This window comes from Aedes albopictus, chromosome 1 (assembly GCF_035046485.1).
Source record: "Aedes albopictus strain Foshan chromosome 1, AalbF5, whole genome shotgun sequence".
In the NCBI taxonomy this organism is placed as follows: Eukaryota; Metazoa; Arthropoda; class Insecta; order Diptera; family Culicidae; genus Aedes; species Aedes albopictus.
Genome location: NC_085136.1, coordinates 28,398,731 through 28,415,159, shown reverse-complemented (window position 1 = coordinate 28,415,159; position 16,429 = coordinate 28,398,731). Strand labels below are relative to the sequence as shown.

The 16,429-nt window shown below is 43.1% G+C and overlaps 1 protein-coding gene across 4 annotated transcripts in view; it reads left to right on the top strand.

The window, feature by feature from the left end:
- The window catches only part of LOC109428427 (heat shock protein beta-1), a 46,434-nt gene that overhangs the window by 12,816 nt on the left and 17,189 nt on the right, over positions 1 to 16,429 (top strand). For 2 of the 4 annotated variants that reach the window (XM_062844283.1, XM_019704182.3), the window contains exon 2: positions 2,651 to 2,683. The exons of the other annotated variants lie outside the window; for them this stretch is intronic. In XM_062844283.1, coding sequence (XP_062700267.1) covers positions 2,651 to 2,683 — 33 coding nt within the window. The remainder of the gene's footprint in view (positions 1 to 2,650; positions 2,684 to 16,429) is intronic. 4 annotated transcript variants of the gene reach the window in all.

The window sequence follows — 16,429 nt, the reverse complement described above, 5'->3', positions numbered from 1 at the left end:
AATAACTTCAATGTAATTTACACTGCGATTCATCTCATTCGAGTGGACTTTTCACTTTGATGTACGAGACGGTCGGTCACCTCATTTCACTATTAAAACCAAAAAATATAAATATCACAACCACAGACAAACAGACGTAACACTTCGAACATTTTTCGATTCAAATCATAGTCACGGAAACATATTCGCCCAATGCTAAAAGGACTAAGTTTGGCCGACCATCAACTAGGTGGCGGTAGTGAGCAAACGTCAAACTCGAATAAAAACTATGCGAGCGCCACGGTTGGGCAGTTGGCCAACTATCAAATTTTGAAAAAGACCTTTAAACTGGTGTACGATGAGAATTATCAGAGTGTTACGTCTGTTTGTCTGTGTCACAACTAAATATAATAAAAATTATTCTAAAATGGTATGAAAGTCATAATAAAAATAAATCATACGATTTTAAATTGAAGCTTTATAATAGATATTTATGAATTTCATACGATGCCTTTATGAAAACCATACGAGCTTATTATGAGGTTCATACGATCATAGTTTGAGGTCTATAGCAAATATGTATAAATTTCATACGACGCCTTTATGAAAACCATACGAATAGAATGTGGAACTCATACTACTCTCCTGGCTGAATTTTTCATAGTGCTGTCGTATGAAATGCATAATAAATTCTTCTGGTTAAATTTCACAGTCGTTTCTTATGGAATTCGAACTTTATTTTTCCTCAGTGTAGGCGAAGCAGGTTCTGTTAATGCGATGTTGTCATTATGTTCCCAACTATTTGATGCAGTATCTGTTGTTGGTAGTCATAGAACTGACAAACAAAAGCGGGAGTTCGAGCAACGTGATATGATATGCGAGACGTGTGCGCCTGACCTAGATTCTGCCAGATTCGTTAGGATTGTTGGCGTCATTCAGTCGGGGTGTGGGAGTAGACTTATCATTTTGTTTTTCTGATACATACCAATATTGAGTTAGGTTTTAGATTACCGTGTTGGACAATATGCACTGAAGTCCATTAAAGTTTTAATCGGATTTTATTCAGCAATTAAAACCCAATAGAAATGTTGAAGTTTTTTTTCGCATAGATGTTCATAAATTTAATAAGATAAATCTTAGTTCGTCAGGAAAATTTTACCAAGTTTCTGTAAACTAATATATGTTTCTAAATTTCTACAAATAACATAGATTTAAAAGTGATATTAGGACAAGTTTAAAACGTTTTGATGACGGTGTAAAGGTACTTCTTCTGTGCAGATTGACGTTAATGCAACCGGGCTGCGGTGGAACGTGGCCACTCGAAAACAAAATAGATAAGTGAAACACTTGGTTTGATTGTGTTTCTCTGTGAGTAAATAAATATAATAATCCGCTTGCTGCGACTGATTACATGCCATGGCAGTACAGATAAAAAATCACTCACGACAGTCACCGCAGTCACCACGCCTGCTACGATGATTGTTAGACGCCATCTATTCAATTCATTTCATTGAATTATCTTGGCTCCTGCCGTGGTAGCCGCATGCATGGATTGCCTCGACTTCGACGAATGCGCGACGGTCAGGGTCACTAGCGCCGTCAGTATAGTGATTCCGTTGCAATAATTAAGTTAGGTTATAGATCTCGACATCTTGTTGCCCGGCGTCGCATTTCATCTCGCCGCAGCTCCATCTAAAGATCGCGCCGCCAGTTGTGACTGACAATCTGATGGAGTGACAAATTCTTGTCGATCTCCAAATAGGAATCCGTTTAACGAACTTTTGACATTATGTCGTCGGATTGAATCGACCAAAGCAAGCGGCGGCCAACTAGTTGCCGGCTAGTCGTCGCTAATGAGTGTCGGTCCTTATATTTTAGCTTCTTGAAACGAAACTTGCATGTTTCGTAATCGTGACACGCACGCATTCTTATTGCCATATTTGCGCTGAAATGAAACGATCGTCGCCGCAACGCGAAGCTTCAACAACAAGCTTCCCTAGATGGTTTGAGTGGTGTCGGACTCCGTCCGGTCCTGATGGACCGCACCGAAACCAAATGCAACGCTAACTTTGATTTTGAACAATACTTGGACAAACTAAGGAGGCGTGCGCACATGATGTCATACGTGTGTTCCATTCATCCAACCAAGAAGATCGATGAACGCGCATATTATGAGAGTTTATTGACAGAACGTAGTAGGCGCTGATGCTGCTTTGCGTGGGCGTATTTGGTAATATGCATTGATTTGAATATGGAGGCAAATAGGGAGTAATACGAAGTCGCCTGCTTGATTGAGAGATGTGTGGATGTGTGAGTGTGAGCGTCAGTCTTTTGGATCGCGAATTTTCCATGATTTGGCTTTTCATCATTTATATTAACTTCGCAGTCACTGTAGATTACAGTAGCGCAACTAATTCCAAATACTGTTTTTCTTTTATATTTTGTTGTAGGAAATCTGACCCAACTAACAATTGGATTTTTCTTCTCTTTTCTCTTCATATTTTCGCTCCCGCCAATAAATCTAATATAAACCGAATAATCCCCCTGTCAACGAACCTTAAAACCAATCATCCAAATAAATGGCGCATGCGCTTAACCTAAAAATTTAAACCGCAAAAATCTGTCGCGCGTTCCGGTCTGCCTTCCGCTGCCCACCTATCGACTAAAACAGTTTTTCCACCAAAAAGACGGCGACGTCCAGCAGGTATTTACCATCGAAAACAAAAATCGAATGAGATTATACGTTCTTTCATTCTCGCTCTCTAGTATAGTATCAATCTAGTCTCTGTTTTTTCTATTAATAGTCAGCCACACACCCAAGTATCTGTTCTATTTTTTCGTGTTTCCTCAATATTATTTATCGCTCGCCTGTTGAATGTGTAGTTTTTGATATACACGGCATCGCCGCCCACCCGTTACTAAAATTAAAGGAATGATTGTTCGTTCGTTACTTTTTCCCGCTAAATCCTAACCTCTCAAGACCTGTCATCGTCTCAATTGCTCACACAAATTCACCATCAACTCTAAAACAAAGCAATCCATACCAAAGCATGCGCATATCCTCCTAGTTATTTAGTGCGATCGCTTCGTAAACAACGCTCTCATCAATCAATCGCTCGATTACATCACGATCAATTAATCCCTTTTAACCCTCTCGCATCTCTTGCAAACAATCCACACCACACAGAAAAACACGTTCCGTCACCATACGGTTTGTCGTCCGTCAGTAAACCACCGTCCGCCATATTGCCAGTGTTTGCTTGGATGATCTAGTCAGCTCATACAACAATAGCTCTACGACGTGTAAAAAACTAGTAAAAAGTCAATATTTATCACCCCGACCACGCAGGCTAGATAGGTGTATTGGCAACAGCCATGTGTCAATGGTGTTATTTGTCTTCGCTCTCCGTCGACGGACACTGCTCGGTCGTCATCGTTTCTGTTAGACTTCAGCACATTGGTAAACAAACCCACCACCACGATCCGTTCGAATCCGAAATGGGGAACCGTCATCATTGAAATTTTCAAAAATACACAACTCCATCTTTTATATTACATCTTCGTCCATTTTTTATTCGGTGTGTAACTTGTCACCTGTCAACCATCAGGGTGCGCACACACTGAAGCGAATGCGTTGCTTGTTTTCACTTGCTCTCGCCGGACAAGAAATTTCCTTGCGGTGTCATTATTTATTGCTTTTTAATTATTAATAGGTATTACAGTATGGCGTGATGATATCATCGTTTTCTACATCCAACGAGGAAGCAGTCTGTCTCGTTTCCATTTTTTTTCCTCTACCTCCCCCGTTCTTATTCTAGTGTTACGACCTGATCGAGAAAATTAACACATTAGACCACTTGTAGCCTGCAGTGCATTTGAGGAAATGAAAAAAAGTATGGTGGAAAGAACTCTTTCGCCGCGGATGGGAGTTACATCATCGGCGCAATGCAACTAATGCATTTATAACGTCATTATGCGGTCATATGGGTAGTAGTGGAAAGTATGGATCTCTTGCTAATGGATTGCACAGACAGCCGGATGGAAGGAAATGCGTTGAGAATGAACCACGTGGGTTTATTTTTATCTGTATCGGACTGAATTGAATCGTTGCGATGGCAACGAATGGGTTCCTCGATGATGAGACACACCAATCTGAATAGAGTGGGTGATGTAAAACTGCTCTCGTGGGTGGTTTGTCTAGGTTTTTCATCATTGACAATGAATTTCATCGAATACGACTGATAACAGGACAGACAGCTCGATGATCTGCATTTGGACCTCTCTAGGGGTGCTGCTTGAGCCCTGGAAGTTTAGCTGACCGAGCTGAGCCTTTCCTCGATGCTAATCTTCCACCGAATATGGCGGAACGATTGTCAGCTTTCAGCCATGCAATCATTGCATACTGCCGGTCCTTGACGGCTTCATCAGCACCCGTACACATGTGAAGTTGTAGGAATTTAGTGATGTAATTGTAAAATGATGATTATATGATTTTTTTCGGTGTACCGATTAATGCCAACGTTGTTTAGAGCAACTAGCAGAAAATAACGTAGTAGTCGGGAAGCATGTGAAATAATAATTACTGACATATCCACATACAAGCTCTGATCCACTGTCTGTACTTCTGAAGAACCCTTGAAGAAACTCCTTGAGGATTTTCTGAAGGATCTCCTAGATAAATCTCTAAAGGGATGTCGTAGCAGGCTGTGCGCGCGAGCGGCTGCGTTTTCGAAACTGTCACGCGTTTTCTTTGCTCCACGTGATTTTGGGTATGGCCGGACGAATTGAGAAACGACTGGTGTTGCAAATGCTGCCTCGGAAGGTGCTTGTAAATTGATCTCCGGATAATTCGCGATTGTTATGGGAATTTGTCTTAGTCCCATCGGTGTGCCTGAGTTCGTTTTCATTTTCGCGTGATTCGCCTGTAATTTTTGGTGATATTGCTGCTTGATTTCCGGAACACGCAAATGAAAGTCACCAATTTTGTCTCGAGAGTACTGGAATTCATATAATTTGGTGAGTCTGTTCCTGTACACCGTTGTTAAGCCTAAACGTTGACCAAACGTACCCCTTTGGACTTAACCATGTCACTAACAATGCCCGAATTCCAGTGACACATCCCAGGTCTGAGAGGACATAGAGATCTCTGCATACCTTTCCTCTGTGTTCAACTAATCTTTCTTTCCCATCTCCTAGCTGTCGCAAGGACGTGGCCAGGACAGCTCTCGGTCGTTGGAGGATTGCATCATTCCAAGTTTGGAGTCAGTGATTAGCCTCAAATCTCTGTGCTTTGGTAACGGACGGAAAGGAGGCAATTCTCATAACAGCGGTCTGAGTACCGCCTACGAATTTGTGCGAATTCTGGGTAAATCTCTGAAGGAACTGTTGGTGGAATTTCCTGTGAAGTACGAAGGAATCCGTGGAGGCACTCCTGAAGGAATCTCTAAAAGAATTCCAGGAAGAAACCCTGAAGAAAAAAACTGAAAAAACTCCTAAAGGTACCCCTGAAGAAACCTAAGAATCGTTGTAAATAGGAACTATTGACCGAACTACTGGATTAATTCCTCAAGGGAATCCTAGAAAAATCTCTGAAATAAATTTTTAGAAAATCTTTGGATGAGTTCCTTAAAGAATTCCTCTTTGTGGATTAGCTGAAGAAACTCCTGGACGAATCCCTGAAGGAAAATCCTAGAAGACTCTCTGAAAAAACTTCTGGAGAATTCCTTAAGAAGTTCCTAGAAGAACACCTGATAAATTCCTAATTAAAATTTCAACCTGGTAAGGTGAAATTTACGGAATTCCTCAAGAATTTCTTTCAGAGATTCCCTTTCGAGTTTATCTGGAGATTCCTCCAGGAATTCTATAATAGATTCTTTGAGGAATTCCCTTAGAAATTTGTCCAAGAATTTCCTTAGGAGTTGGTATAGAAGCTCCCTCAAGAACTTTAGCAAGAATTTTCCCTAGATTTTCCTCAGAAATTCCTCTAGTAATTTTCTCAGGAACTTCTTAACAAAACTTCTGCAGTAATTCCTTTCTCTCAGATGTTTTTCAAGTCCTTCCAAGATTCCTTCACAATTTTATTCTTGGATTCCTTCAGAGCCCTCAGAGATTCCACTAAGAATTTTAGCTGGGAATCCTCCAGAAATTTATATTTCTTGAAATCCTTGAATGAATTCTAGGAATGATGATTTCCTTCATCAGGAGAAAGGATTGCTTTCAGGAATTCTATAAGAGATTCTTCCAAAAATTCCTGCAAGAATTTCTTCGGGAAATTCCTTCATAACTTCCTCCAGCAATTCTTACAGAGATTTTCCCAGGAATTCATCAAGAAATTTCTTCAGTGATTCCCACAAGCACTTCTTCAGAGATTACTTCGTAGATTGCTCGAGGATTCACTACAGATTTTTCCAGAAATTCTTCCAGGAACTTTCTCAGAGTATGAGAAACCATTTCAGGGATTCCTCTAGAAACTTCTCTTGGAATAAATTTGCAGAAACTTACTCAGGAGTTTATCTAAATAATCATTCAGGTAGGGTCTGGGACCATTTGGGCAGGAGGACTTATTTTGGGCACTTGCTGCTATAACTCAGTCAACCGATTGGCTTGAATTTTTGAACATGGCTAGATACTGTACCCATCTGATCGTATCTACATAATGAACCCAATCGGTTCAAACTTGACTGAGTTATAGCACCAAGTGCCCAAAAAAGGATACCCCTGCCCAAACGTTCCCAGACCCCACTCCTCCAAAAATTCTCTCAGGGAATCTTCTAAGACTTTTTTCAGGGATTTCTTCCGCAATTTCCCCAGAGATTTATTCAGGAATTAGCTCAAGGAATTGTACAGGAATTCTCTCAGGGGTTTTCCAGGGTTTTTCAAGGGCTTTCTCCAGGAATTATCTCAAAGACACCCCTGGGAGTTCTCTTAAGAAATTCTTTCGAGGTTTCATCTAAAGATTACCTCGGGAATTCTACAGGATATTTTCTCAGACAGTCCTCCAAGAATTTTCTTAAGAATCCCTCCGTTTTTTTTTTAGTTTTTATTAATGTGTATTTTAACTTAAATGCTAATTCTACACTCAGAATCCCTCCATGATTTTTCCCACGGATTGCTTCCGGAATACCCTCTGGGATTTTTCCAGAGATTATTTCAGGGATTCCTCCAGAAATTTCCTCAGAGAATCGGAGATTCCTTAAGAAACTCTCTCAAGGGATTTCTCTAAAAAATCCCTCGATGATTTCTCCAGGCGTTCCATCAATGATTTTCTGGATTTTTATCAGGGATTTCTTTAGTAATTTCCTCATTGTCTACCTTCAGAGCTTCAGTTAAAAGTTCCCCCATAGATACTACTTGGAATTCTCTCAGGGATTTCTCCTGGAACTTCCTTAGCAATTCCTTCGAAAATTTTCTCAGGAATTACTCCGGAAATATCTTCAAGGATTTCTTCATGAATTTCTGCACTGATTCCTTCTGTGATTAAGTCATGTATTCGCTCAAGAGCTGCCACAGAAGTTCCCTCAGTCAGGGATTCAGGCATTTGCTCTTGAAATTAATGATGATGATGATGACTGTGTACCCACCATCAGCGCAAGGATTACCTATGGCTGCAGAGTCATACCGGAACGGAATGATCTACCTGATGGTTTGTTGTAGCAGGGTTAGCTTAATTCACTGGAGACCTGCCGGAATACAACATGGTGGTTGTTATCTCGTGACAAAGTCTGGCCACCCCACGAACATTTGCCCGGAAACCAGATCATTTAGCTACCTCAGGCTACACCGCCCCCCCCCCCCCGTGGTTTGTGTCCAGCCTTGATTGGCCGGAATGTCCTTAAGATATTTCGACTCAAGAAGAACTTCGGTCAGTTCATACCTTGGTTCATACACACTGGTCGGTAGTCCCGCTGATTGAAGCTACCAGATTCAGTCGTTACAAGAGGATGCCGCGGGCAATGACCTGTGCTTTACGTTTCGTAGACAAGCTTTGTCATAAACGGAGGGGTTCAGCTCTACAGCTGAGCGGTTTCATCCAAACTGAATTGTAGCGTACAGAAAAAACCTTGTGAACAGAAGCCCAAGCTGATTGCCTTATCGAAGAAATAACGGTTATGGTTCTCCGACTCAGGGATCACTGGATATGTGGCATCAGACGCGCGTGTTCAAGTCAAGAGAGGTCTTCAAAATGTGGATATATCTGGATGACCAAACGGTTTGAAGCGCCAAATCAGCGGAGTTCCTGAAGAAACTTCTGGATGAATCTAAAAGAACTCCTCTGGAGGCCTCACTGAATCCTCGAGGGAAAAATCTCCGAAAGAACTCCAGGAGCGATCCTTGAAAGAACTACTGGAAGAATCCCTAAAGGAACTTCTGGATGAATACCTGAATGAACTCCTGAAGGAATCCTTGAAGAAACTTCTGAGGAATCCTTGAATTCTCCAGGGGGGGGGGTATTCTTGGACCCCCCTGTGAGAATATCTGAAGGAAATTCCGGAAAGATCTCTGGTAGAACATCTGGAGAGATCTCTGAAGGAATCCCTGAAGGAATTTCAGGAGGAATCTCTGAAGAAACATTTACACGAATCCCTGAAACTTCTGTAGGAATTCCTGAGGACACTTCCGGACTAATCCCTGTAGGCAAACCTGTAGGAATTCCTGAAAGAACTTCTGAAATAATCCCTAGAGGAACTCCTAATATCTGAAGGACGTCCTGGATTAATCCATGAAGGAACTTCTGTAGGAATACCGAAAGGAACTCCTAGAGATATTTCTAAAAGAACACCAGAATGAATATCTGAAAAATCTCCAAGAGGGATCCCGAAAGAATTTCAAGTTGAATCTCTACTGGAATTTCAGAAGGGATCCCTGCCCAAGCAACTATTTGATGCATCATTTGCTTTCAAGGGGTTTGGAGAGCTGTCCAGCCATGTGCAACATAGTTGTCCCATGGTCTATGGAAATTTCTATTTACATGAAACAAAGATAATGCACACAGTAACACCAAGTTGATTATATTTTGGCTAATGATGGTGTTCGTAACCTCTTGGAATCTATTCGACTTAAAAAATGTTAATTGGGTGAAAAAATTCCAGGAGAAATCAGTAAAGAAATTCCTATAGGGATCTTTGAAGAAATTTCTAGAAGCATCTTCAATGAAATTCCCTAAGGATCCTCTATAGGAAACTTGGATGTAAATCCTGCGGAGAGATCCCTGAAAGAACTCCTGAAGCGAACGCTGCTAGGAGAACTACCTGATTGGAATTCTAGAGGAATTCCTGCAGGAACTTCAGAAGGAATTTCGGCTTGCAGTCTAACAAATTGCGTTGATTAATTACATATCATCGCCGACGTTTCGGTCCGGCTATTGGACCATCTTCAGGGCTCGATATACAAATCAACAGGTCACACAATTTCGTATAATTTGTAAACCGTCGGGTTGAAAAGGGTCACGCCGTCTGGTACACTTTTGGGCCATTCGTTCCGGTTGAGTTTGGGAATTCCCTAGCTAGTACACGGACACTACCTGCCGGTGCAGACTATGCGTGAGGCGATAGTCTGCACCGGCAGGTAGTGTCCGTGTACTAGCTAGGGAATTCCCAAACTCAACCGGAACGAATGGCCCAAAAGTGTACCAGACGGCGTGACCCTTTTCAACCCGACGGTTTACAAATTATACGAAATTGTGTGACCTGTTGATTTGTATATCGAGCCCTGAAGATGGTCCAATAGCCGGACCGAAACGTCGGCGATGATATGTAATTAATCAACGCAATTTGTTAGACTGCAAGCCGAAATTTTTCCAAAAAAACTTCAGAAGGAACCTCTGAAGGAACTCCTGGTCAAATTCCTGAAGGAACTCCTAGGCTAATTCTTCAAGGACCTCCAAATAGAATGCCTGAAGAGATCCTAGAGATCTAGATAAATCACTTATGAATCTCCTGACTGCATCTTCGAATCCTCCTGAAAGAATATCTGAAGGAACTCCTGGAGTAATCCCTGAAGGAACTCCTGTCGGAATACCTTAGTGATCTTCTGAAAGAAGAAAAATCCATGACGTAACTTCTAGAACATCCCTGAATTCTCCCGGATGTATCTCTGAAGGAACTATTGATAACTTCTGCTGAAATCCCTGTTTGGAATTTTGGAAGAATCTTTGAAGGAATCCTGTATGAATCTCTAATGAAACAGGCATAGCAGATCATAGATTACTCTATCGGCGTCAGCGTGTGACAAAAAGTGTCGGCACCGGCGGTATGGCGCGGCGGTCTTCGTCCAGGGTACAATCAATGACATAAAGAAGCAACGCAAGACGAACGAAGCTTTCCGGCGTCGTACTTCACAAGTACCAAAATAAAATGGTATGTTTATACCTCCGGTATTGCCCCACATGGGCGGAGCCTGGGAGCTTCTTGTTCGCTCTGAGAAATTCGCAACTGGAGTGATTGCGGACACTTCTCGAAAACCAGACCCAGAAACACTTGAAATAGTCCTGTTGGAAGCCGAGTTCACCATTAATTCCAGGCCTCTCACCGGAACAAGAATTGCTCACGTCTAACTACCTGTTGTTGGGCAACTCCAGTCAGTGGCCTGAAGGTTCTGTCATCCGAGCCAATAATGGTACAGAGAGAGGATCTACGGAGTAGGGCACTGTCCATAAACTACGTAGACTCATTTTTGGCAATCTCACTCTTCGTAGAATTTTTGAAATTTGTATGGACAGAATTTTTGAAATTTGTATGGACCGTAGGCTTTGACCAGACCCTCAATCTCCCTAAGAGTCAACGTAGTTTATGGACAGCGCCTAGCTGGAAACTGGCTCATTCGTTTTGCGAAGAGCTCTGGTGTAGATGGATCTCCATCAGACGGGGCGCCATCAGTGAGTTAATGGATATTTAGAACAGGATAAATCCGAGAGATAGAGGGATGAGTAGGTAAAGCACAAGTGCGCTCAGCACTAGAAGCATTCCGCAAGCCTGCGGTAAAGCTAGTAGAACTAGACATCGTAGAGACCGGTAAACCTGTACATTATGATGGTGGCTCCAGAGAGGAGCCTTTGGACGTCATACAGGTTCACGGATGGGAGGATGTTACAATGAGCCTCCCCGTCGTTCGAATGATACGAGAAAACGATAGCAACGGTACCGAAAACCCGAGGTATAAACAAATAGGACTGAGATGAGCTAGAAATGTAGCACAATAGGAACCAAAAGTGAGATTATGGCATAGTCCGACTGCAGCGATCGACACCTTCGGTTGTGCTCACAGAACGTAAACTTCACCAGAGTATAAACAATGGTGAACTGGCAATATAGCGATGTACACATGCAAAACGATCATTGGTAGATGAAGCTCTCAGCTAATTACTATGGAAGAGTTCATAGCTGAGAAGTAGGTTTTGTCTCAGTGGGGACGCTACGCCTAGAAGAAGACGAAGAAGAAAAAGGACAAGAAGAAGCAGTCTGTTCACTGTAGGGCACTGCACGAAATTCTTTCCTTCTCTTTCACTCTTATAGAAATTTTGTAAACAACAAGGCCAAGAAACGTCAAAGCCCCATACAAAATCAAAACAGTGCAGTGCCCTGTAGTCGTGTCTCGCACGTTGAAGTTATCGAACTTTGTTTTTTTAAGGCTCCCACAAACCAATGCGTCATTTATGGGCGGCATAGGGCAGTGCATGAAATTATCTCTTTCTCTTTCACTCTTACAGAAATTTTGTAAACAACAAGGCCACAAAACGTCAAAATCCCATACAAAATCATAACAGTGCAGTGCCCTATTGATCAAATCATCAAACCCCTTCAAATGTCGAATGTCTTGATTGATTTCTATCAGTAACTGACATTTCATTATTCGACAATTTTCGAACAAAAATGTGTTTCTAATCGGTAGAAAAGTGCACATCACTGTTATTTACTTCTTGTTCACCCAGTGTCCTTGACTTGTCACTTGTTATACAATACTGTTTACTCGCACATATTTCGGGCTACTGCGATTTTTCTGTGCACCTAGCGTGAGAAACATTCCGAAAATATCCGTTCTTGAATGATACCCGTGCCCGAAATCCACGAATCCATCAGTGGACAGACACATAGCCCGTAAACTGCATTCGTGACAGGATTTGAGTAAATACACCTATTTTTCTTTTTTGCGAACACACGCTGCCTGTCTGTCGGTCAACTTTGTTCGTCCGTTTTCCAAATTCGACAAACGCCGCGTATTTTCTCGATCCGTTATAATAATATATTATGTATACCTAGGTGTGTGTGTATATACGTGATGAGCCGGTTGTTTTACGACCGCAAATCGAATTTATACATTCATCCGCCGTATGCATCTCGCTGCGGCAGCGACGGCGATCGTTGACGCCGTCAACACCGTCCGTCATCATCAGCGGTTCAATATGCACACTACAGGAATGAAGACGATAATGATGTCATACCGATTCAAATAGAATGGCGGGCGATTCAATAAACACGTACAGCGATTATCACCGTCGCGTTACCGACACCGACGTTTATTCCTAATCACATTTTGTCCTATTCAAAAGATATTGCAGAATTTGCGACGAAGCGGATCGGAGCGGAGCGGAATTCAAATTGCATTGCGATCGAGTCGATCTGCATTCACCGACACTTTTCGATTTCGATACCCGTCACACCTGTTCGTATGTCACCGATCACACGATTCTGTGTGTGTGCGTGGGTGGCGCCAACGTGAGCGATTGAGAAAGAGCGATCAAAGCAAGCGCGGAGCGCGGGTGAGTAATGCGCATCGATCACTCATCAGCTCAACACGCTCACGCACGCACTATGGATGAACGCGTTATCGACTGTTGAGGTTGATCGTAGGAGGCGACGCGTGCGATTTTATTTTTTCATGCGTGCGTGGCTTGCTGCTGGTGATGTTATGGCGTCATATTACATACAATCGCCGCGACGCGTCGTCGTCAACAACAACGAACGAACGCGACACTTCGATCGATGACAACATTGTGTAAGTAGGCGTCATATTCAGTCTCCCGTAGCCGTAGTCAGTGAGACCGAGATTTTACGACTCTTTCAAGAAGTCATTTTACCATATTCGTACCGCATCTTGGAAACCCGTTCAAGGCTGGTGAGGTACTTTTGTAAGGCCTCTTTAGGTTATTTCTACATACATACCTGTGTGACTTCAGTCCAGAGGCGAAATGTGGGCGCGGGTGGATTGGTGTGAGGACGATGAAGTCATCAATTACGACGTTCGTGGTATGCACGATGAGGGGAAACCTTCTCGCGGAAGTGACCGCACCAAATTGGTTTGCAGTCAGCCGTGAAGCAAGAGTGTGGGGTGTGGGTGGCCTTGCGATACTGGACTGGACCGATGCGATGAATATGGCTACAGTAGAGGACGAGTGAAAGGTTACAGGAAAAACTTATATTTCTTCTATTACATGGTATACCTCTGGATCCTGGGATTCTATCTGGAAGAATCTGGGATTCCAACCTGGAAGAATCTGGGATTCCAACCTGGAAGAATCTGGGATACCAACCTGGAAGAATCTGGGATTCCAACCTGGAAGAATCTGGGATTCCAACCTGGAAGAATCTGGGATTCCAACCTGGAAGAATCTGCGATTCCAACCTGGAAGAATCTGCGATTCCAACCTGGAAGAATCTGGGATTCCAACCTGGAAGAATCTGCGATTCCAACCTGGAAGAATCTGGGATTCCAACCTGGAAGAATCTGGGATTCCAACCTGGAAGAATCTGGGATTCCAACCTGGAAGAATCTGCGATTCCAACCTGGAAGAACCCGGGATTCCAACGTGGAAGAATCTGGGATTCCAACCTGGAAGAATCTGCGATTCCAACCTGGAAGAATCTGGGATTCCAACCTGGAAGAATCTGGGATTCCAACCTGGAAGAATCTGGGATTCCAACCTGGAAGAATCTGGGATTCCAACCTGGAAGAATCTGGGATTCCAACCTGGAAGAATCTGGGATTCCAACCTGGAAGAATCCGGGATTCCGACCTGGAAGAATCGGGGATTTCAACCTGGAAGAATCTGGGATTCCAACCTGGAAGAATCTGGGATTCCAACCTGGAAGAATCTGGGATTCCAACCTGGAAGAATCTGGGATTCCAACCTGGAAGAATCTGGGATTCCAACCTGGAAGAATCTGGGATTCCAACCTGGAAGAATCTGGGATTCCAACCTGGAAGAATCTGGGATTCCAACCTGGAAGAATCTGGGATTCCAACCTGGAAGAATCTGGGATTCCAACCTGGAAGAATCTGGGATTCCAACCTGGAAGAATCTGGGATTCCAACCTGGAAGAATCTGGGATTCCAACCTGGAAGAATCTGGGATTCCAACCTGGAAGAATCTGGGATTCCAACCTGGAAGAATCTGGGATTCCAACCTGGAAGAATCCGGGATTCCGACCTGGAAGAATCGGGGATTCCAACCTGGAAGAATCTGGGATTCCAACCTGGAAGAATCTGGGATTCCAACCTGGAAGAATCTGGGATTCCAACCTGGAAGAATCTGGGATTCCAACCTGGAAGAATCTGGGATTCCAACCTGGAAGAATCTGGGATTCCAACCTGGAAGAATCTGGGATTCCAACCTGGAAGAATCTGGGATTCCAACCTGGAAGAATCTGGGATTCCAACCTGGAAGAATCTGGGATTCCAACCTGGAAGAATCTGGGATTCCAACCTGGAAGAATCTGGGATTCCAACCTGGAAGAATCTGGGATTCCAACCTGGAAGAATCTGGGATTCCAACCTGGAGGAATCTGGGATTCCAACCTGGAAGAATCTGGGCTTCCATCTGGATAAATCTGTACAGCGCACTGAAGTTCCTCATCCGCTGTCCTTCACTGTATCCAGCGCGAAAAAGAAATAAACGACCTACTACGATTGTGATATACAGGCAGAGAAAATTCTTCACTTCCTGTTCTTCTTTCCACTTTTCAATCCGTTACCTTGTGGTAAGGCGTATACGTATAGGGCACTGCACTGTTTTGATTTTGTATGGGATTTTGAAGTTTCGTGGCCTTGTTGTTTACAAAATTTCTGTAAGAGTGAAAGAGAAGGAGACAATTTCATGCACTGCCCTATACCTACGACACGATGACGCGACGGGGGGCTTGAAACTAGTCGGAATGATTGCCGACCAGTTTTCCTCACGTTCCGTTTTTTTTTTTTCACGCTCTCCTCTATTTCGTCAGCTAGGTATGTATACCACACTTGGTCGGCGCGGTGGCATCAAAATAACACTGCTGACCCAATTTTTCTCTGGTTCTGGGCCTGTACGTCTATATTCTAAATTGTACCTGCGACGAGGGGTGACGAAATGGACGGGCGCGGTTGGTATAGAACACAAGCTAGAAGAGAGCTAATGACCTCTTGTCGCCACGAGGGCTGAACGAAATAATTGGTTGCACGCGACACGGTTTTGCCTTTCAGGGTGTTGCTGTAATCTGATGGTCTGTTTTTGTCGTGAGTGATTTTGACGTTGATTTCGAGGGGAATGACACCTGAATTGTACACTGATTTGAAATCCAGAGGAAAATGGCAAAACTTACACTTGGGCTTGCAAAATCGTGCTTGTTTTTTTTCAATTCTATAGAATGTGTCACTCCCCTTGTTGACGTTGTTTGTTTTCATGCTATCCAGACAGGCATTCGGCAACTAGATACAAAATGTCATGACATTTTCAGCGCGTTTGGCTCATTTCATTCCCAAATGGTCGAAAGCGTATATTTTAATTGGTGCTTTAGTCGAGCAAACCGACACCTTCTAGAATTCCTCTCATAATGCTTCCCAAGCAACCATTTCCACTTCATATCTTCTCCGAGGAATATGGTTTTCCCTACGAACGGATCGTTTGCCAGCTACCAACAGTCAACAGTCGGTGGTCGGGGTTACGCTTTTCACCTCTTATTCCGCTGCTCGGTGTCGTTATTTATAGTCCACACAGCGCGCCGGTTCCGTAAATTCCACGCCTAAAACGCGGCCCATATTGGCGTCGTACACTTCTTCGTTCACATATTTCATTCATGTTTCATCATTTTGTTTTGGGAGTGATTTGAAATTAAGCACCGCCAACTATGATCCGACGCTCCCACGCGAACACACTCATCACATCACGGAGGTCGTTGAAGCATCTTTTGACTGACACTAGTCTAGTGTGGCGACTGTGTTTACACATTCACTCATCAGCCATCACACGATTTCACTCAGTGCATTTGCAACGTTGCGGTTTTTGGTCACCGGCCAAAATCGAACTTATCGCTCGTTTGTTATACTAAAAGGCTTCAGGATTATTAACTCCTACTGCTCACGAACACGTTCCATACACATCTTGCTCTCGCGTTACATATTTATTGCTCATCCATATTTTAGCGAACTTTATATGACGTATATCGACATTATGATAGCCTCGAACCGTTGCATCCAATCCAGC